We start from the raw sequence: 24,014 nt of genomic DNA, 5'->3' as shown, positions 1-24,014 counted from the left end.
GAATATAAATTTAAGTAAGTATTATTATTTAGAAGTAAATGCAGAGAAAACTACATACTACATGGAAGTCCGTCGGAACCGTAATAAGGAAGAACATAGATTCAAAGTATTTGAGAACAAGATCCTGAGGCGAATATTCGGACCCAAGAGAAACGGGAATGGGGAATGGCGGAATCTTCATAACGAGGACTTCATAATTTATACGGTTTACACAACATCGTTAGTGTCATCAAGGTTAGGAGGCTCAGGTGGGCAGGTCATGTATCCAGGATGGAAGAAGGTAGGAATGCTTTCAAAATCTTAACTGGAAGACCAACCGGAAAAGGACCATTAGGAAGACCTAGGGGTAGATGGGAGGACAGTATTAATATGGATCTCGCAGAAATAGGAATACAAAGTAGAAACTGGATCCAATTGGCTAAGGATAAAAGTCAGTGGAGAGCTTTTGTGATCGCGACATTGAGCCTCCGGGTTCCATAGGCCATAGAGTTACTTACAAGGGAACCTTCCGAAAATGATAGTTGCAGTGAAAGATGTGGCCTATGACAATTGAAAGAGCTGTAACAGAGATGAGCATTCCCAAAAAATTAGCTGCCCATAGCAATAGGTTCAAGAAATATAAGGGGTGGAAGTTCGGGAAACAGCAAGGTTGAACAAAGGGGAAAAGTGCAAATTCCGCAAAAAAAAAAAAAAAAAAAAGGGGGGGGGGCACGGCAAAATACAATGCTGACAAGTAATGTATAGAAATAGACTATATAGGGAACAAATGGAGGCCACCAGTAGGGTTAAGAGTGTTGCCAACTGCAAAAAAAGTACATGTTTTGCAAAGAGCACTATATGAATTGAGTGCAATATTCAGTGTCATGTAGAACATAAGATATGGCGTGTATAATCAGTGGTACAATCTAACAAAGAAAATAGAAAAACAGAAGTACGAAAAATACGGAAAAGACGAAGTTGGCCATAATGTGCCACATTTGATCACGAGCTGTGCATATTAGAATGAACAAAACAAGAAGCACCAAATATGCAGGAAACCTACTTACCTAGAGTCGAAAAGAAAAACGAGTTCCAAAGTTGGCAGCACTAGCCATGAACATCCAGACAAGTCTAATATAGTTAGGCCACTCGCTTCACAAAAAGAAAATTCCGGCAACAGGCATCACTCGGAATGCATCAATGCTAGAGTGATTGAGGCAATACCAAGTCGGGGAACATGAAATGGTTGGGTTGAGCCAACAACGTATAATAGAAGTAAACATTATGTCATGGTTGGGTCGTATGTGGGAATATACAGGGTGTCCCACCAAACTTTGTGACCTGAAAGATTTGAGAAACGAACAAAAATGTGACGGATCCAGTTGTGCAGGAATGTACCAATGTCAGGGGATGATATAAGTCTGTGAGAAGCAAGTGCTCCCAGGATCCCCATCATAGGGCCCCAGGAACCAACTTCAAACTTTCAAATGGCAACAGGGACCGAGTGGTACCTCTCTCGATAGATCATGGAATGTACAACAACACATATAGGAAACATTTGCTATATGAAGCATGTTTTTCAAAATGGCCGCCACAAATATATGTTGTGTCATAACATGGCATCGAACATTGTGATCTCAAATTGCTGCGAATCGAAAAGAGATGTTGCAAATCCAATTGTAGAGAATGTACTCATGTCGAGGGCCAAGAAAACTTTGTAAGAAGCAAGTCCTCAGGGTTTCCATCATAAGGCTCGAGGGGTCAACCGTAACATTTCAAATAGGAACAGGGGGCGGATGATATTTCTCTGGATAGGTACAACACCGCCTATAAGAAACATTTGCCATATGAAGCACGGGTTTCAAAATGGCCGCCAAAAATACACGTTGTTCTTGTCACCGAGCAGATATTTTTGGCGGCCATTTGGAATCCCATATAGTAAATATTTCTGATATGCGTTGTTGCATATTCCATGATTTATCGAAAGAAATATAACTCGACCGATGGTGCTATTTGAAAGTTTGAAGTTGGCCCCTGCTACCCTATGATGGGGGACTTGGGGGCACTTGCGTCTCACAGAAGTTTCTCGCCCGCTGAAATGGGTGCATTCCTGCACAACTGGATGTGTCACATTTTTTTACGCTTTGAAACTATTTCAGTCGCAGAGTTAGGTGGGACACTCTGGATACATCATATAGGTGGTGATAGTACTGCAGACAGCAACACACAGCAGATCAAGTCTTTGATTATGTTTGCTTTGTACTGGTGTGGATATGTGAGAGAAAGACCACCAAAGGTTCCGACACCTCTAGAGTACTGTTTCGAGACATTCACAGGCGATCATTGTACCATGTATGACGGATTGGCAGTACTCCGCTGTGCTCACTGCAAATGTATCTTCTGTTTGGAACATTGTCTCATCGAACAAATGCACGTACAATGTGGACGAGCATGTACAAATCATGCGAAGGCTAATGCCTCTTACCGGAATTTTCTTTTTGTGAAGCGAGTAGCCTAAATATATTAGAATTGTCTGGATTTTCATGGCTAGTGCTGCCAACTTTGGAACTCGCTTTTCCTTTCGACTCTAGGTACGTCGGTTTCCTGCATAGTTGGTGCTTCTCTTTTTGTTCATTCTAATATGCACAGCTCGTGATCAAATGTGGCGCATTATGGTCAACTTCGTCTTTTCCGTATTTTTCGTACTTCTGTTTTTTCTATTCTCTTTTGTTAGATTGTACCACTGATTATACACGTCATATCTTATGTTCTACATGACACTGAATATTGCACTCACTACATATAGTGCTCTTTGCAAAACATGTACTTTTCATTGCAGTTGGCAACACTGTTAACCCCACTGGTGGCCTTCATTTGTTCCCTATTGTGGCAAGTCTCTTTCTATACATCACTTGTCAGCATTGTATTTTGCCGTGCTCTCCTTTTTTTGTGGAATTTGCACTTTTCCCCCTTGTCCAACCTTGCTGTTTCCCGAACTTCCACCCCTTATATTTCTTGAACCTATTGCTATGGGCAGCTAATTTTTTGGGAATGCTCATCTCTGTTACAGCTCTTTCAATTGTCATAGGCCACATCTTTCACTGCAACTATCATTTTCGGAAGGTTCCCTTGTTAGTTTAATTAGTTAGATATTTATTATTATTATTATTATTATTATTATTATTATTATTATTATTATTATTATTATTGTATTTTTCTGTACTCCTCATCTAAGCAGGTGGTATAATAATATACGGGCCATCTAAGCATATTACTGAAATGAAATGACATCTTTAAGTTTTACGTTCGACGGTTATGTCGGCTAGCTAAAGAAGACGGTGATGAAGAGAAATGAATGAAATGGTGGAATGAAAAGTAGGAGGAAACAGCAGAACTTCGAGAAAACACACGTACACTGTGTTTGTCCAACATAAATCTTCCATCAGTTGATCCGAAAATATGGCTTTCCATGTATGTCTGTGCCCGTAGAAGGCTATTAAAAATGAATTGCCCCTGGTAGTAGAAATCCAGATGTACCTAAAGGCTATTTTGGTTGCATACCATTCAGTTACTTTCAATAATTTAACTAAACCCCTTCACATGGTTGCCAGTGATGCTTGTTTCTGTAGCATTGTGTTGATTATAAATCTTCATAAAGATCATCCCAACATAATTCAACACTTAAATTTATTTATTTTTAGGTGTAAACACTCGATCGCTGCCCGGTCTTAGTTCAGAACCTGGGTATAAAGAGAGAAAGACAAATGTATTTATTCGAAAGCTTGTTTATTTATCTTTGTGTTATGTAAGCCCGTGTAACAAGTACTGTGGGTTGCATAAAAGGAAGGCGTTCCAGAAAAGAAACACTCGTATCTTTTGATCTCCCGAATTGTCCCTCGAGTTGAGTTGATTTTGAGCTTACACCCCTTTCAGCAGCGGAACCTACTGATTAATATGGAATCCGAACCACTCACATAAGCTCCCGCTGATAATCGAACCCGGGTCTCCCATGTCAAAGGCAGTAATTCTCCCTCGAACCGAAAATCGAAGAAACGGCTTCGTAGATGATTACATTTGATAAAGATCTACCTGCATTGCAAATTTAGTGGGTCTGGATATTTCCTTTCTAGATGAAATTCTGTCCACAGTAAGACACATTATTTATACTATTGTATAAAAGAGAAGTGAGAGACTCGTCATCACTCAGGCCAATGGTTCCCAACTGGTATGTTGCAACACATTAGTGTATCACGCAGTTACATAGGATGTATTCGAAAATATTAAACTTCAATAATCATGAAGCATGTAATAATTAGTGAAAATCAATTTTGAGACAGAGTGTAACAAGCAACGAGTCCAGCGGCAGCAACAGCACTCAGTATCACAGTATAGTCGTTACTTAATAGAAGGTTATAGTATTACAATATTATAATTTACATTATTATTGTTAATAAAAACGTAACTCGTGTGTCGTGATGTCGTGAGCGTTCAGTAAAATGTATCGTCAGTCAAAAAAGTAAAAAGCCACTGGCTAGGGCCATGCTGTTTTAGGTAGAAAGGGAAATTTGATCAAAATATTCTTTTTGTCACGAAAGCAAGGGGGATAAGGAAGATCTTTTGGAAATATATATCCAAAGAGGTTAAACAGTGTTTATTTTATTTATTTGTCAATAATAGTGTATCTCACGAGTCTCTGAAGTTAGAAATAGAAAGCTTTAGTATGCAAACTCTTCGTTAAAAATAAGGGAATATGCGTTTTAGTGTTTTTAAAATTCAGCTCCTAACAGGGGACAGAGAAGCACTTCCAATAATATTAGAATTTCCCTTTATTTATTCTCAAAGTGCCGAACGTAAGGATTCGTTTAAGTAGGAGTTGGAAATTCCGTATATAAACTCAAACTCCTAGTTTTCTAGCCTTTTCGAAAATTTTGCTCCTAAGGGATAAAAGGTGGTAATTTTTACAATATCTAAATTTCCCTAGTACCCGATTTGTAGATTTGTGTAAGTTAAAGATGTGAAAATGAATATATATATATATATATATATATATATATATATATATATATATATATATATACAGGGTGCGGCACGTAAAACCGGCCCGTAAAGTGAACACATAAAATGAAATGTAATGTATTGAATATGACTACTCACCTTCACAGCAGGTGCTGAAAGTGTCCTCCGCCCACTTCAACACACATGTGAGCACGATTGAGGAAAGTCATATATACCCTTGTCAGTTCTTGTGTTGTAATGCTATTGGTTACATCCTGGATCCTGGTCTTGAGTTCTTCAATTGTGTGTGGATTTGTTTCTTCCCTTTAACAGTCCCCATAAGTAAAAGTCACACGTGGACAAGTCTGGTGACCGAGGAGGCCACAAGCCTTTGCTGATTGTCCTCTCTGGTGTAAACATCTCATGCACAAGGGACAATGATGCAGCTGATGTGTGGCATGTTGCACCGTCCTGCTGAAAGTAACATGAACCTGTTGACTCAATCTCCTGGTTGACTTTCGAGGACTTCTTGTCATTATCTCCTCCACCTGCATCTTTAATTCAGGTGTGCAGACAGATGGTCGTCTGTTCCTGGGAGCATTTTGAACCGATCCTGTACGCCGCCATTTTTCAATCAATTCCTGAATGGTGCTTTTTGCTGGCACAGAACGTCCTGGAAATTTCTCCCGAAACAAATTCTTTGTTTTCACAAAAGATCCAGTGAGAATGAACCCTTCAACAATGGCAACACGCTCGGGTATCGAATACGGCATTCTCACACACTGACACTCACCCGGCTTAACACAACGAGGCCTTTTTCTCAACTGGTTTCGACAAGTTTCACTGGCTGCGGTTGCACGTGACTGCTGCAGGTCACGTAAGTCGACCGACCTCGACACGCCATGCCGGTTTTACGTGCCGCACCCTGTATATATATATATCAGGATTGGCTGGTTTAAACCATGGTTTAAACCAGCTGTTTTTTTAAACTGGTTTAACCCCTCCAAAAAAAAAAAAAAAAAAAAGAAAAGAAGAAAAAACGAAAAATGCTTTAAATCGTGTGAACTTCGTGGTGACATTTCCACATATCAAACTATCCGCATTACGTTTATCTACTTTTCACCTTTTAATCAAGGGGTCCCGTGTTCAATTCTCGGTCGAACCACAACCCATCTTTCAAGTGTAAACCGAGTAGCGATTTGAGGTGTCCCTTTAAGCGAAAGTCTTCTCCGTGATAACCTTGGTATTTCATAAGGATGTTAAGCCTAAACATACGAAACGTAACCAAATTATATATTTCTACTTGCCTGAATGCCTGTTGTTTTATAAAGAAGCCAAGGTTGCTTAAATATATTGATAGAAATTGGCAAAATTTATCAACTGCCTACGTAGCTTCCAATATCAGCTTGGATTTGACTTGGTTTTAATTTCATTGAATGATATTTATATACCAAATTTGTAATTTAATACCTCAGTTTTAGCGTAGTGATTATGATACGTTGACCTTAAAATTTTATATACAAACACATTTAAAGTAATAACAGGATTTTCCCAATGGCTAAGGCGGGAGTTTCCCGAGTTTCCCGAGAGCTGAGTTAGAAACTTTGAAAGAACCGTCCGGCTGTTTTCCAGCATAAATTTCCAAATTGTAAGTGTAACACATCTTTGCATCAACCAGTGCAAATACTTTTATCCCATATTTTGCAGGTTTATTTTTGATAAACTGCCTAAATGGGCATTTACCTTTAAAGCCCTCGAGTTTCTCATCTAAAGTCATCATTTGACCAGGAGAATAGTACTTTTTGAAGTTTTCAACAAGATATTCAAAAATTTCTCTTACTGGAGCTAATCGATCGAGACGTTTTCTCTGATTTCTTGTCAAAATGTCATCAAAACGCAAAGCTGATGGCAAAAATTCAAATCGGCTCAAACTCATAACACACCTCATCAAGTCAAGGCCTAGCCAATCAGTGGCCCACAAGTCTTTCAAATTGACGTGGGAAGATGTTTTTTACACCTGTTAAATATAAAAGTCCTATCACTGCTTTTATTTCAAGTAAATTTGTTTCTTTAACATCCCACTCTCTATTGTATCCTAAGTTTAGTTGTTTGATTTTGATATTTGTGTAGTCTACAATTTTTTCTAAGATTTCATCAGAGAAAAATAGGTTCCAACTATCTATAGGCGTAAGTGCGTTTTTACCTGCTTGTCTTACTCCTGGTGCATGTATTGCAGGGATCACATTGCGTGCTCTGATCCGAACAGTTTGTGGGGGTGGTTGATTCAGCCACAACGTTTCCTTGTCCTTCCCAATGTAAAAACAAACTTGATCACAGCTGAAATCTTCTGCCTCGATTTCCATCGAATCTTCTTCATCGGCACTTTGCTCACTGTCACTTTTTCCTTGTTGAACTTCCAAGTCATCTTCATCTTCGGAAGCAACACCACCGACTTCTTCCTCTTCATCGGATTCACCAAGAACATCTCTTACAAACTGTTTAAACTTACTCTGGTGTCTCTCATAAGCCATATTTATCCTTAGTAACTATCACCAAATAAGTTACTTTGAATGAATATAAAATATATCACACTGAAAACTAGCATAAAGAAAAAAAAAACACTTTTCATTTAAGTCGTAAAACTAGGTTACAGTAACACTCGCGTGAGGTAAATGTGACCCCGAACGCACAGAACCTGTTGCACTGACCGAAGGAGATACAGTAAACAACTAACTAATTGTTGGCCTTGAAGTAGACAATACAACAGACAGCTAGTAGGGTGGCCGGGTGAGAATTGCCAACTATCTAGGAGAGCCAAACAAAAATATCCCTCTGGGGTTATATTTACCCCGCTCGAGGGTTGCAGGGTTAATAATGCCTATGAATTTCTTTTTATTGTTCTCCTATCATCCCCTATTAAATTTACATCATCAGCATACGCCATAACCTGGTGAATACCATTCAGCTCTAGGGCCTGGTTGCTATCTTTAAGTTTCCTTATAGCGTACTCCGGAACAATGCTGAATAATAATGGCGATAACACATCTCCTTGTTTCAGACCATTCTCGACGTTGAAGCTCATGGACAACAATTTTTCTACTCGTACTTTACTCTGGGATTCATTTAAACATTTTAATTAATCTGACTAGTTTTTTTCGGTATTCCCAATTCTGTAAGAATTGTACAATACTTCCCTCCTTTCCGAGTCGTAAACCTTTTTAAAATCAATAAACAGCTGATGTACTGGGTAATATATTCCCATTTCTTTTCGAGGATTTATCGAATGGTAAATATCTGGTCGATAGTTGATCGATTTCCCTAAATTCACACTGATAATCTCCAATAATTTCATCTGTGTATGGAATCAATCTTGTTAATATAATGTTAAAATAAATGCCTCACTAATTATTACGAGTTTTGTCGCCTACAATGTTCTTGTGAATTGAAACAGTGATTGATTGTTTCCACTCTTCTTAAATGTAATAATTATATATATATATATAATATAACAAAAAAGTTGAACTCCTGTCGTTAAAAATTCAGAAACCTTCAGTATTGGGTAAACCGTGATGGTGGTTATAAGCCTAGGAAACCACACGATCAGATGAACGGTCTGTTACGCATATGATCCATGAACAAAAAAATTCGGTATTTGCCCGATTCTAAACAACCTTAAGGAACAGTCAATGCATTATAGAATTTGGAATTTTACCGATTTTGCACATCCGAACCACGTGATAGGTGGTAACAGATTATTACGTATGTGATCAATGAATGAAAAATTTGTTCGAAATATTCATACAATGTATATGAAAGTTAAAACTTAAAAGTTTTAAGAATGTGCAGAACCACCCGAAACCAAGCTCTTGATGTGCAGCCTTTAAGATTATCATATACGGTAAATGTATTTCTCTCATGTTTTATTTCATTTTGTTTCAAAAAGAGGGTGTGTGATATTTTGAAGTAAATACACACATACATACATACAATTTTGCTAGTTATTTGTGTATCATTTTTTTAAAGTAAAAGTACTTACTTTTGTGTATAAGAGGTTAAAAAATTATTACGTCTGTTGGTTAATTCTTAGGAATTCATAATGTAAATATGTTAAGAATTAAAAAAAAAAAATCTTTTCGAAATTCATGGTTTATTTTAGGTTTTATATTATTACCTACATCAACCATTAATGAAATGAGTTTTTGTGCTGTATAGAAGCAAAACAAAGTCTGCTTTATCAATTTAAAGCAAAATTTTGAAAAAAGCCCAAAATTTCCCAAGCGAAAAAGCGAAGCAGAAAAAACCGTTTTTTTCAAACAGCCGGTTTTTTCGTAGCCCTTCCATCTCTCTCTCTCTTTATATATATATATATATATATATATATATATATATATATATATATATATATATATATATATATATATATTGTAAAGATCCCTTCAATCGTATAGTATATAAGAGAATATGTTTCACGTTTTCGAAAATTGTATAGAATATAGTACATTATATAGTTACTAAATATAAATAATAATATCAATTTTTACCTTATTTTCTTCATTATATTTTATTTTATACATTTTGTTTCCCATATTGTCGATATCTGCGTATGAATTGATTCTAATAGTTTTCATTTCTTTTTGTCTTTCTAGGTTTACTCCGTCTATTTTACTTGAAAAAAGGCCACAATTAGGACTAATAGTAGACCTAACAAATACAACACGGTATTACAACAAAGAGGTGAGCATTTGTTAAAGAAATTTTAATTTTTACATATGATGCTTAGAAAATGTGACTTCTTTTCTCTAACTTTGTAAATTACGATATGGCTATTTCTTAAGACAAGCGTTAGTTGTGAAGAAGTTCCATAAGTATTTTTTTATTGACAATGGCAAACTCGATTAGCATCTGGAACAGTCTTTTTCTATAAATACAGTTCAGTGAGAATTCAGTAACGTCAGCATCAGCGGGCGGGTTGTGATTTCGAAACCTCAAACTACAATGAAGATAAGACTTTCTGAAATGGTACTTTCAGATGGATTACATAAAAAGGCATGTCGGAACAGAATTCGCGGACTGTAAGTTCAAATAATAGTAAAATTTTGAAGACAAACCCCAGTATCTTCAAATTTACGTAAATAATCAATATTAAATTTTGATGATATAAAGGTAACCAAGAAAGTTCTGTCGCTTTTTGTGGAGGTCTGTGTTCCATTAGCCCTCACCTATGAGTTGAATGCGAATGGGGATAAGGCGAAGGTCAGTTGTTTTGTGTGAGTATATCCAACATACTACGTGGTTGTGGCAGTTCAGTTACACCGTGAACTTGCGTAAGGACGGAGTGAACATAGGACTTCCACAAAGCTTCATAAGAGCGTGTATGCTGTACGAGTTCAAATTCGGGTCAAACGCCGCTGCAGCGGGGCGAAAGGTATGCAAGGCCTTTGGTGAGGATGTCGTGACTATGCGGACAGTGCAGTGGTGGTTTAAAAAGTTTAAGGACGGTGACGAAACACTCGGAAGACGCACCACGTGCCGGAAAACCAACACATGCGCAAAATGAAGATCTTCAGGCAGTAATTGACGCGAACAGTAGGCAGTCATGTTAGGAACTAGGACTACAAGTCAGTGTGAGTGGAAATGCTATTCGGTAGCACCTCCATGGACTTGGGTCGATGGGTCCAAGAAGATTTGACTCGGGGCCAGAAGGCAACGCGAGCAGACACCTATGTTTCTTTGCTGTCTCGTCTGAGGAAGGAGCTATTTCTGGACAGTGTGTTGACATGTGATGAGAAGTGGGTCCTGTACGAAGCTCCACGGCGCCGTCATCGTTGGTTAGCATTCCATGAACCGGTTCTAAAACAGCCGAAACCAGCACTGCACCAGAAGAAGGTTCTCCTGTGTGTTTGGTCGACTGCTATTGGCATCGTGCATCGGGAGGTTCTACCAGCTGATCAGTGCATCAATGCAACTGTGTAATGTCAGCAGTTGAGGCGTGTTCAAGAAAAACTCAAAACTATGGAGCCATCACTTCTGAATCGCAAAAGAGTTCTCCTGTTACAGGACAAAGCTAAGATGACCCGGGGCACCATTTTACTCCTTGGATGGGAAACACTATTGCATCCGCCATACTCCCCGAACATTGCACCGTCCGATTATCACCTGTTCCATTTCTTAAACTATCACCTTAGAGGAGGCCAGTTCAAATCCCTAGTAGAGGTTCAAAATGCATTTAATACCTTCTTTGCTTCACGGCCCACCAAGCTCTACCGCGATGGAAACCATGGCCTTCCAGAACCTTGGTAAAAGGTCGTCGATGCTGATGGGGACTATTTTTAATCTTCCAGGTACGTTTTAGGTGAATATCGATGTTCGAGGGTGGTAGGTGAAAAAGCGACAGAACTTTCTTGGTCACCTTTATATTTTATACGTATATACTGTAACCAATTAACGCTATCTCAAATGTCATAAGTAATGCGATAGATATTACCAACTCTATGGAACCTTGTTAGCGTTTAAGTTATGCGAACTTAGTACATATTCAAAATGTCTTTGAGAGCTCCTTCGTGGCTAAGCGGTTAGCGTACGCACCTTTGGCGTGGAAGACCTGGGTTCTATTCTCGGCGGGAGCTCATGTTCAGTTTCGACGTTCACCAATAGGTCCCGCCTCGTGTAGTATAGTTACTGAAAGGAACGTTAAACTCAAAATCAACTCAAAATGTCTGTATATCATTGAAGAAAGTAAAATATCTAAATCTTATAGAGATATCGTCTTTCTCAAGTGTTGCGTCCCAAGGTGTTCTCCAGTGATGATTTTGTTTTAAGTGACGAAACCGAATGCAAGAACTAATAAATAATATCACATAAAAGTTATCTGAACCCTGAATTCGTGCAGAAAATTTCGAGTACACCATCTGTATGACTACACCACGTACTTACAAAATTCTTGAAATCTAATTTTATATTTTACCAACGCTGTTCACTCGGTTAATATAAGTAATTTTATAATTAAATTTATGTTCATCGTATTTGACAATACCTCCGTCAAGATCAATAGACTTTACTTACATGTTTTGCAAATTATAGACCAAGGATTGTAGAGTTCCTAATGTTTTTCTTAAAATTAGGATTACTGTTTCTGTAAATATTTTTGATGTTAAGGCATTCTGAAGGCACAATATCTTCACGTATTCTCTGTCAAGAAAGTTTATGCTTTGTTTTCGCGGGATAGTACTGCATCTTGCCCCTTGCTGCTATGAAAATAAAATGCTACACATTGCCCCATATCATTTCGCTAGTAGCTTCCTATTTGCTCATCAGTTAAAACAGTATTCCTGGGCATCGTGGCAAAAAAATGTATTTGTTTTTTCGTGCATTCTACGAGAAACATAGAGCGAACCCAATAAAAACGAAATACGGAAAAAAATACAATGCGGTGTAAAGTCCTTGGACTCTTTCGACAAATCACTCGCTTTCCTTGCATGCAGGTCTTGATAGTGTAATCGGTAACACCGTGAGCTCAAGTTCACGAGGTCCTCAGATCTATTCCCCCTAAAGACATACTTTTTTATTTTCTTTACAACAATAGAAGTTTTTTTCTTTTTTTTTTTAACTATCCAGTCATTCGGGAAAAAGAAATTGTGTAGAAACACAACATTTCACTTTCGTATTCACATTATCGCGAAGAAATATGATCATTTCTTGCAGTTCAAATCGTAGAAAATAAGTTAGCGAATAATGTTTCGTAGTAGTAATGTCTTTTTATAAACAATGTCCAGTGTGTTGTTGTCGACAGAGCTCTGCACTGTTGATCTTAAAGTCGCAAGTTTCTGAGGAAAACAGTGTCCATTTACCATTATTATTATTATTATTATTATTATTATTATTATTATTATTATTATTATTATTATTATTATTATTATTATTATTAAAATGACAAGAGAAGGAAAGAAAAAGACGCATAGTTGAAGCTATTGATAGTAACAGAAGAGATATATTTATGTCAGATTCTTTTCAGGTTTACACACGAACGTAATAATATTATTACATTTATGGATTGACAGATACAATTATTATTTTATGAGAACAAAAAATGGAGAATAAATGTGTGTTAGCTGGTAGCATTATTGAATTTTGTTTCGCCCTTCTTCTAGATAGGTTGAGTTTATTTTTTAGTTTAACGTCCCTTTCAGCAGCAAGGCTATATGAGATGGGACCTACTAATTAACGTGAAATCCGAAACACATGAGCTCCTACCGGGAATCGAACCCGGGTCTTTTGCTAGATAGGAAGGTGAGGTGACACCTTGAATAAAGTTCTTTTTGTGACTAGAGTAGTAAGTTCGATCACTATTTGTAATTTGTATTATTCCTTTAATGCTTTATCAACGTTGCATGTAGCGTTGAAGCTAATAATAACTTGATATCGAAATCACGTGTAAAATTTGTAGACCGAGTTAGTTGCGTAAATTCGCACACAGATCGAGGTAACGAAGCCAGAGTAATGTACGTATGTCTCTTGAACAAAGAAATAGTTTCTCTGTTCTGGCCATCCTCCCTCGTAGAGTATTCGATAGCAAGGTGGTCTGAAAATCTTGTAGTCCACAGATGGATTCCCGCGCACGCAGAACCATTTTTATTTCTTCAGAAAAGGAAAAAACAAACGAATCGAGACGCATGAAGTTTAGAACTAACAAGTAAGACCGAACGAAAGGTATGGGTCATTACGTGATTTGTTTAAAGAAGCAATAAAATGGATGAAAGTTGTTTTGACTGTGTCTAGAAATGGAGTATAAATAAAAGAAGAAACTAGACTTCTGTCCAGAATTTCTGTCGCATGTCTTTCAAAATTACATAAATAGAAATAACTCTTTTTCTTGTATATAGAAAATGTTAAATGTCTTCTTAAAAATATGCAGAAAAGGGAAACCACATATTTTAAAAAATATTTCTGTAAAAAATTAAGAAATAAAGTTATAATAATTAAAAGAAATCTCCGAAACTCATCGCCAAATTCTAAGTTTCATTTTCCTAAGCGTGGCAAACGCGTGGCGAAATTTACAGAAAAGAAAGAATTTTATGCTTTATTAGAAATACAACGTAAATCTTTCATAATGTTAGTTATTATACATATTGCACAGCTCTAATAATAATAGATATTAAACATTTTATATCTAGTAAAGAAACAAATAAAAGGAAATAAGCCCCAAAATATGCATAGCGATCAGGCAGTTTGTGGCAGTGATTTTCTAATATGCGTTTGCTAAAAAAATGAACCTTACCCTATCTTTGTAGAGTAGACGGTTAACGCGCACTCCTTGAGTATTTTGTTTTGATCCACGATCATCAGTTCGAATCTCATACCCTGTCCCCCCTTTTTTTTTTTTTTTTTTTTATAGAAAAGCTTGATTCTGTCTTTCTTAAACAGCAATGTTTTGTTTTAGTAATGTTGCTTTAGTATTATCGTCTTCATTCTAGTTTATTTGAATATTTCCAACTAATACAGAATTACGTCCTTTAAATAAAGTATTACAATTATCAAGAATTTTAGAAAAAGAGGAAACTTCATTTTTAATCATCCTAATCGAAAAGGAAAACCTATAAATATTTGAAATGGTAATTAACATATGACTAAACTTTAATGAAACATTACAAAAGTAAAACATTTACAATGAACAAAACTATTAGTTGTTAATTAAAAATGTAGTAGTGATAGTTCTAAACCCAACTAGAATATTCACTCTTTGCTTCACGAAAATAATAAACGTATTACAAAAATAATGATCTTTTGGCTGTATCGTAAATATTTTAGTAAATAAATAAATAAAATACATATGTATAATTTAATCCCCGTGACTCAATAGCTGATTGCGAGGGTGAAGATAATGAATATTACTACAGACTATTCCAAAGCTATGGGCCGCAGTGGCCCAGTGGAAGCCGGTGGGTGTAGCTGAGCAGCCTGAGTTATTAGACTCTAGTGTCGTCAACGGCTCGAGCGGCTCGGCTCACGGCTCAGTCAGCACCGAGCCGAACCGAGAAGTGAGCCGACCCCGCACCTCACCCTACAGACCCGCCTCGAGTCGATGACTCACCTGAGCCGAACCAATGGCTTATTCATACCGTGCCGGTCGGTATGAATCTAATCCTGCCTGACAAAAACAATACTGTTTCTAGCAGAAAAGCTCAACGAGACATAAAGGCAACAGTTCATCTTCCTGATCAGGCCACAAGTCGACGGCAAATGTCACTACAGTGCAACGTGATTCTCCAGCTAAAAAGAACAAGTGTCAGGTAAGCAAAATGATGAGTTGAGCGCTAGTAGTAACGAGCGCTATGGTTCGGGAAAGAATTGTAGCCCCTGGATAAGTGCTGCTCCTGTTTATGGTAGTTTTATGAAAGGAGCCAGAGTTTTAATTTAGCTGACATAACCATTTTCATGTGCAGCATATGTGCAATTACATATGAGTGATACAGACTTTGATAATATAACGTGAGTACACTACCGTATCACGAAATTAGGCACACACCCTGACGGAATAAGGTATGCTATCACGAAGTTAGGTAGCTCACACATGTTGTGTATTCTGTTTCTTTATATTTTTTTCTTTTGTATTGTTTGCGCTTCTTTTACTACAGCAGTTGTGTTTATGTTCGGCCTTCCTAATGTAGAAATTACATCTATCCTGCATGCTTGGAAATGTGTATTTTTTCAGTCATACTCCTTAATATCACGAAGTTAGGTAGGTTTACTCTATATGTAAATTGACAGGAACCAACTCATTCGTATAGTAAGCGTCAAAATCAAACATCATCGTACCAAATTAATGAGTCGGCTGTAGTAATAAAAATATATAGAGACAGTAGACTGTGTAAGAAAATTAGTGAAAATATGTATAGTCATTATTGTTTGTAGTTTTCTTTTAGGTGCCACTAGAATAATATTAACACCTTTAATATCTTAAAACAGCCGCCTTGGAAGGTGTGTATCCGGAAATGAAGTAAAGATGAAAATAAACAGAGAAAGTGTAAACGAACAAATAATAATCTTTTACAGAAAAACACTCAACATTCTCCTGAATGAGTTTGCATTGTAGAGAGTGGTGATTTTCAAATTCAGCATTCTGTATGTTGGTCTTTCTCCAGCAGAGGGCTAAATGAGCTTGTAATGCAATGTAATTTAGCGTTCTTCATTTGTATGCCAGCATTCATTACTTTTTGTTGTTTACAGGAAGTAGCAGAACATCATGTAAGAAGTAACGTTAAGGAAATTTAGCTGTTAGCAACATTCTACAAAAAGAACTTTGTGATTTCATTTACATAATAAAATACTTATAAACAGATATAGCTAATATTGTTTGCTCAATGTAGCTATGTGTTGTTATTGCTTGAGGTAAAATCGTGATTGAAGGGACGCCCAAAAGCCTTTTCTTGGTTTAAGGACTGAATTTCCAGTAAATACTGATTCATCTTAAATCAACATTGGTGCATGCTCACTACTCGTGCTTTCGTTCTTCCCCTGTTTTGGTAATGAATGAGCTTCTGTTGCAGATTGTATTTTGTGAAGTAGTAACTCCTGGATTTCCCGTCATTACTCGTACTATTAATAAATCCACGTGGAGTATTGATAATGAAACATTGACCGAATTGAATGAAGCAGTGTTTTATGTTGAGTCATTATTTACACTCAAATTCCGCATCCGTTTCTTCATTGAAGCGTGGAGTAGTAGATCACAATTATTTTAGTATTGTTGGGATTTTCCCCAACTCGAGAGGGTACTGAACACTTATTTGATGCTTGCCTTTTGACCAGGATAGCCGTCATAGGTTGAAGTATTTCACTGTCCATTAACTATGAATAAAACACGTTGTGTATTAGAAAACACCTGGCAACTCTGATCGTTCTTTTTTTCCGTGTACTTGAGTCCTTATAAGAAGACTTGATGTGGAGGTTGTTTTTCTTGTATTATTTTGTTTCTTCTGAATATTCTCTCTTCACCTATTTCAGATGTATTTTTTTTCTTTTTCTTTTTCGTCTCTTGATAGAGTGGTTACCATCGTTGACAAGCGGCGGTGTCGCTGCATCTCTTAAGCCACTTGAGTGTTCAGGAAGAAAGACGAGCTTTTGGGCCTAGCGTAGGCAGACAGAGCAAATAAAAGTAGGCATCTCTTTCTTCCTTGTCCATGGTATTCAGAAGGACGTATGTCGCAGGCTACCATTTTACATCATCTAACATTTTGTTCTTACGTGTGAGCATTTTGAGAAGTTTATATAAACTCAGTTGTCTTCGTGCATGTTGATAATGATCTGGACGCAGTTACAACGGACTGGGTTTGATTTAATTTACAACTTAAGTCTTATAGGCATGCTCCCAAATGTAAAATGGGTTTTGAATATTCTTAAAACAAATTCAAATAGCTCCTCCGAAAGTGTGACATATTTCAAACTTACAAGTGCTAATAGGCAAAAATAATGAAGTTATGGTTCAATAAAAGTTTGAGACAAAAACCCAGACAATGGTAAAATTTTAAGAATGATCCAAATAACTTCAAATGTATTTAACTAACCTATAAGAAATTATCGTAACAGTATATTAATACCTATCATAAAAGTTATCCGAAATCATTATCATCCATGCTGTAAGTTTATAAAATGTTGCCAATTCGGTATGTGCTTATTTTATTTTCAAATGGCACTACGTCATGTTATTACGCACATAAGATGACTGAAAAATATGAGCCCAAATATTTGTCTAATAGCAGTGTTGCTAACTTGAAGAGTTATTCGAGGATATTGATTGCTGCAGCTCTGATATACAGTATGTCCATAGATTGCAAAAAAACAGAAGAAAAAAGTTTTTGACGAAAATAGTTCCAGAGGGAACTCTTTACATGCTATACATACATGCATACACACACACACACACACACACACACACACACACACATATATATATATTGGTGTATTTATGGGATGTCTTTCGGGCTTAAGACCCCCTGAAATAAATGTGTTATATGCACAACTTCATTAAAATTTGTCGGAACCCAAAAGGAAAAATATAGTGCTTTTTCACGTATTGTGCGTAGTCCCCCGAAACAAAATCCTAAATACGCCACTGTATATATATATATATATATATATATATATATATATATATATATATATATATATATATATATATAATTCACTAACTCTTATGTTTCAATTATTTTGTAAAGAATAATCAGAACAAAATAGTTTCCACACTAATAATACATTTCTAATATCAAAATAATTCAAGAATGAAAACCAAAGGATGTCACACTGAATCAAACAAAATAATCATTAAAGAATCAATTCAAGAAGAGAGTAACGTGAGCATCACTAATTTGGGTTCTGTTTTATGATTCTGGGCGTTGTCAGATGGTTAGCATATCGAGTTCTTATGCAACAGTTTAAGGTTCGAATCTTACTTACCACAACTTTTTTTTTAAAAACATTTGATTGTGCCATTTAGGAGAAACATTATTAGGAAACACGAGAACATTTGATACGCATATGAAATATTGTCAAATGCTAACATCAAACAAATAACGTTAAAGTTATAACTTTGCCACGTTATTTAAGTGAAAGTATAAGGTATTTGTAAGTTTTGAACAAGATACAAAACAAAATACCTTCTCACAGTAAGAACAGGACCTTAGAATAGACATTTCAAACTCAGTGCTCTGATACACCATCCTGAAATATGCCTCGGTCTCAGTTCAAAGCATATGAACACACCGAGCTGCCTGTGCTGGTGAAATGCATTAGTTCTATGTAAATGAAAATCTTAAAGCTTTCCTGCTAATATCAAATAAATAAACAAAATGCGGAGTATAAGAAACAAACAAAAAAAAAAAAAAATGCAGTTAAACTGTCACGTCACTTTCAAATTCATTGCTGCAAGTTTTTCTTGATTTCTAGATGTGTTTGACCCTACTAATCTTTCTATATTCAGCAGAGAGATCTAATAAAAGACAACCTAAGTGCGGATTGTAAACTGTGGTCTGACATTTGATTTCTGTGATGGATTTCAGAATTTTCATGAGGTGATGAAAAATCCGTTGGTATATGTACATGAATCCAAGCATACACAAAATTGAAGCGGCCAATTAGTTAAATGAATCGTTAAGTGAAAAAAACAGTTCCAGTTCAGCAAAGTTCGAACGGAACGTTAGGGCTCGCAAAAATGACACCGTGAATGTGTCATTCTGTACACTGGGCACACTAGTAGAGAGGCCATTTCTTCACCTAAGTAGTGGCCCTGCGTAATATGCGCTTTAGTGCGAGCGGTCACGCGTTCGATTCCTAGTGGGAACATTCGGTAGGAAAAGTGTAAGCTATCCTGAGCGAAGTTTTTCCTTATTCACACTGGGCAAATGTAGGGATAATACCTAATGTACAGGTCCAAGACCACCACTTCCGTTCCCATTCCTTAATTACTTCTCCCATCTCCCAGATAATATACTCGCTGAGGGACGTCATCCCATACGTGACGGGCTTAAAGCAATAGATGCTGGCGAAGCACTACCATTTCCAATGCGTGCTCCTGTCATAAGACTCATTGTAGAATTGACGAATCACCCCTAACCTTCGTCGCATATATCAATGTTACTGCCAATATCGTCAACTTTGAAAATGTGTTTGTATCTTGATTGTCTTGATAAGCCTTGTATATAGATTACGAATCCTGACGCTAAAGCAGTTATCTGTGAACTCACCTCCTCCCCAAAGGAAGATATGCCTCCATTGTTCTAAAAAATGCACTCGGACCATTTTAAAGTAAGTATCATATCTAACAGAGTTTATGTTCCGATAAAAGAAAATGTCTGGTAACAGTGTCTTTCCTTTATTAAAAAGTAACACTAAAAGAATCATGTTTTCTATATGATATACATTATATCAATTATATCAAGAAAATACAGGGATTTGTACATTTACAAAACCCGTTGAAAGGGTGCATTGATATTCTTCTTGTCGCTACGTTACCATAACTGCCCTCTATGCTCATGCGGAGTTTGAGCGCCATCTGTTTTTTTATTATTATTATTATTATTATTTGCAGTGTTCCATTTGTCAGTTCATCGCAAGTGTGTGAGCGATTTTTACAATGGATAAAACTATCGAACAAAGAATCTGTCTGAAATCTTGCATTAAAAATGGAATCATGTGTGCCGAAACGCTGAAAATGTTACATAAGGCTTACGGTGAATCGTCTTTATTAAAAACGTATGCGTATAATTGGTACAATGCATTCAAAAGTGGTCTGGGGTGGTGGAAGATTTGCCTCGCTCTGGTCGACCATCAACGTCTTCAGCTGAACTTAACATCGCTAAAATAAAGGAAATGGTAACTGAAAATCGTCGTTTAAGTCTGTCTCACAAATCAATTCGTACAGTTTTAAAGGATTGCATGGGTATGAAACATGTTGCCGCTCCATAATACCGAAAGACCTGAATTTTCTGCAAAAACTCAATCGCGTAAGGTTTGCTAAAGACATGCTAGAACGAGTCAATTTCGACCCCACATTCATAAAACGCATTGTATCTGGTGATGAGACATGGGTGTACGAGTTTGACATGCAAACCAGTCAACAAGCTTCGGAATAGCGCCATCCAACTGAACAGAAACCAAAAAAGCATGCCAAAGTCGATCAAAAGTGAAAGTGATGTTGACATTTCTTTTTCGATTATCGCGGTGTGGTGCACTCGGAATTCTTGCCAGAAGGTAGGACAGTAAATAAAGAATATTATCTAAGCGTTATGCGGCGTTTGAAAACGCAAATTCGTCGAAAACGATCAAATTTGTGGAAATAAAACTCATGGATTTTGTACCATGATAACGCACCATCTCACAAGGCTATCATTGTGAACGAATTTCTGACCAAAAACTCAACAAATCTTATTGAACAACCACCATATTCCCCTGATCTGGCTCCAGCCGTTTTTTTCTTTTTTCCAAAACTTAAATTACCACGTCGAAGCACCCGTTTTCAGTCAATAGGAAGACATCAAAGAGAATTCTCGGCGAGTACTGAAGTCGATCCCGGAAAATGAGTTTCAAAGTACAGAAGGGGCCTACTTTGAAGGCGATATAACAAATTTGGATGAATAATGAATATTTGTGTTTTATTGACCAATTCCCGGTACTTTCTTGACAGAATGTTTATAAAAGTGAAAGTCACTATGTTTGTGACTGCATACCTCTTGAATCACTCGACCCTGATCTTGATCAAATTTTCAACATACGGCCTGAGATTTTTTTTTTTCATTTTACGTTGACGGCGCAACTTAGGGGAGGGATAGATGTTTAAAAATTATTGGAAATGACCGATAGTGTCAAATCCATAATTTTTGAGGTCGCTGATTCGAAGAGTGACAATATATATATATATATATATATATATATATATATATATATATATATATATATATATATATATATATATATATATATATATATATATATATATAGTGTCTATTATTTCAAAAAGTTAAAATTAAAAAGAAAAGTAATCTTTCCGATTCTTCCCTTTTGATACAGCACTTTTTAACACTGTATCTTAAAAAATCGAATACTAATAACTTAATTGATGTTCCATTGTACTCTTTAAAATAAAAGGTATTTTTTAGTATAGTAAGTTATACTCTTTTTAGAAGAGACTCAGCAATAAAACTTGCACATTGTATTAAATTGATAGAAAGCTGATGCACAGAAGATCGATTGGTTGATTTGGAGTTCAGCGTCACGTTGAGCAGAGAAGCTATACGAAAGATGGACTTATAGCTTAACGAGGGATTCAACCACATAGCTCCCACCGGAAATCGAACTCAGGCGTCGGGGTTTGGCAACGATTTTACCACCAGTACGCTCAAGTGTGAAATAAGTGTGCAGTTGTAGAATTTGATTTGTAATTTCACAGGTACTATTAAGTTTTGACCAACTGTTTGGTTGACAAAGGATCTCGCAACAATTCTTGAGTGCAGTAAATTTGGTGAAGCTGTCGGTAGTACGTATGTTGCTCAGTTAGCAACATGCGTGGTTCCAGGTTCAGTTTCCGGTGAGAATGATTGATGATTCAGAAGTGTTTGAGCAGAAAGTATATGCACCGATGTTGAAAAGAGACACTTTAATCCAATCAACGCACTGTAGGAATAAGTATTTTAATTGATGCTAATGAAGTCACAGAGGACAGGATTCACAATAATAGACATTTTAGATCCAAGTTTTGACATTTATGTATTGCATTATATACATTCCTTTATTAAGAATGATAACGTAGCAATTTACACTTCAGTAGCGTAGTAATGATTTATGTGTATGCAATTAGGTACTAGTTGTTTATATTCGCATTTAAGTTATTTATGTGTTATTGTAGTAGTGTAACTTCAAACCGTAAATAAAAGGCTTTATTCACAGTATGAAGTTAACGTTTTTTTAATATTAGGAGGTGTATCTCATTCGCTTGTGATACCCTTGAGCAAGTTCAGTTCTTGTTGCGGGAAGAGCCATGCCGTTATTCTTATTGAGGAGAAAGAATGCATAATTCAGGACAAGGGAAGAAGACACTTTGTACTTGGAGAACTGATATTTTTTACGACTTTTTATTTATTTATTTATTTATTTATTTATTTATTTACAAGTAGTATCCGTGTCACTGTAAGGAGAATCTGTTACTTAACGTTCATAGTGTAGTGGGTCCAACTTTTGGTTATGGCAGCTTCTTAAGATATCAACTCGTGAATATCAAGGCCCGTTTAGTCATCTTCTCTTTATTTACTAGTTTTGGTGATGCTTCTTTTATAGTTCTCTTCAGAAGCGTTTCCTGTTTTTCCTGATAGTCTCTAATCTCTTGCGAGCTTCTCAGAATCTTTGAACTGCCATTCTGTCGCCCCCACCAATTCGCTTTTCGGGGAAGGGCCGCGGGATAAGGCCTCAAAACTTCTGGCGATATCAACAAGGATGCTGATGGACCTCCAGACATGATGGTGGCTTCCGAGATACGAGGCTCCCACTGATTTATGCCTATCACTGGTTCTGAATGCTGTTTATCCTTGTTCCTCGAGGATGGTCCTGCTTCATTGTCATCTGCTACTTGTTCACGGTTCTTAGTGTTGTGGCCGTAGGTGCAATTGATTCAATGGTCGTAAGTACAGCACTTCGCCATCTTTACTTTACCGGTTGTCGGTGACAAACCCAACGTGGCTTCATCGAAATAAAAATCAGAAATCAATCAATAGAATCACTACCAATAAGGAATTGTTGGTACTTTTGCGTGCACTGTAGGGGGGAGAAAAATTACAGTTTGTGTCCACACTTTTTTACTTTGACCTCCCAAAAACATAAAAAACTAAACAGCTATTTACCAGACCAAGATCTCGAAACACGGACATGTATGGTACTGTAAGGTTCAAAACGGAACCTTTTCTGACCAATTCCTGATCTTTCCCGACAGCACATGACTTTTAATAAGCACTGGCCGTAGGTACAACCGGCTGTAAGCATAGTACCCTCCCCTATATAAATTAATAATAATCATGATGACAGTAAAACTATTCCAACAGAATAAAAACTATGAACTGCATCCGATTGACAACGAAGGATGTTTTCCACGCCATAAATATTCGTTTCAATCGATGTTCTCGAAAACGGTGGATGAGAATTCACCTACAAGCATGTAATTTCCTTCACCTCGATGTGATTTATCAATTGCTATATGTTAGATATTGACGGTATCATAGTTAAACAAAAAATAAATTGAACGGGTGAGTTGAAAAAGGTACATATTCCAAAAATATCACAAATTAAACTGAGATAGCCATTTTTTTCTTTGGACGTATCTACATCCATATAGCAGAAAAAGAAGCATATTTCACTATTGCAAATAATCTTTCCAAAAATATGTAGATGTGATTGAGTTGAAGAAGGAACATATTCCAGGAATATGTCCCTTCTTCAACTCACTGCCGCGCTAGTGCCGGCGGCACTCGCCACAGCGCTAGTGCTCCGTTATGTATTATGACTTA

General features: G+C 36.7%; 1 protein-coding gene across 1 annotated transcript in view; it reads left to right on the top strand.

The window, feature by feature from the left end:
* LOC145691128 (RNA/RNP complex-1-interacting phosphatase) overlaps positions 1-24,014 on the top strand; it is a 622,854-nt gene that overhangs the window by 272,883 nt on the left and 325,957 nt on the right. The window contains exon 4 of the mRNA XM_081766864.1: positions 9,621-9,708. Coding sequence (XP_081622990.1) covers positions 9,621-9,708 — 88 coding nt within the window. The remainder of the gene's footprint in view (positions 1-9,620; positions 9,709-24,014) is intronic.

This window comes from Thermobia domestica, chromosome 1 (genome assembly GCF_964235325.1).
Source record: "Thermobia domestica chromosome 1, izTheDome1.hap1.1, whole genome shotgun sequence".
Classification (NCBI taxonomy): domain Eukaryota; kingdom Metazoa; phylum Arthropoda; class Insecta; order Zygentoma; family Lepismatidae; genus Thermobia; species Thermobia domestica.
Note: the sequence above shows the minus strand (reverse complement) of the source record. Positions and strands in the feature narration are given on the sequence as shown.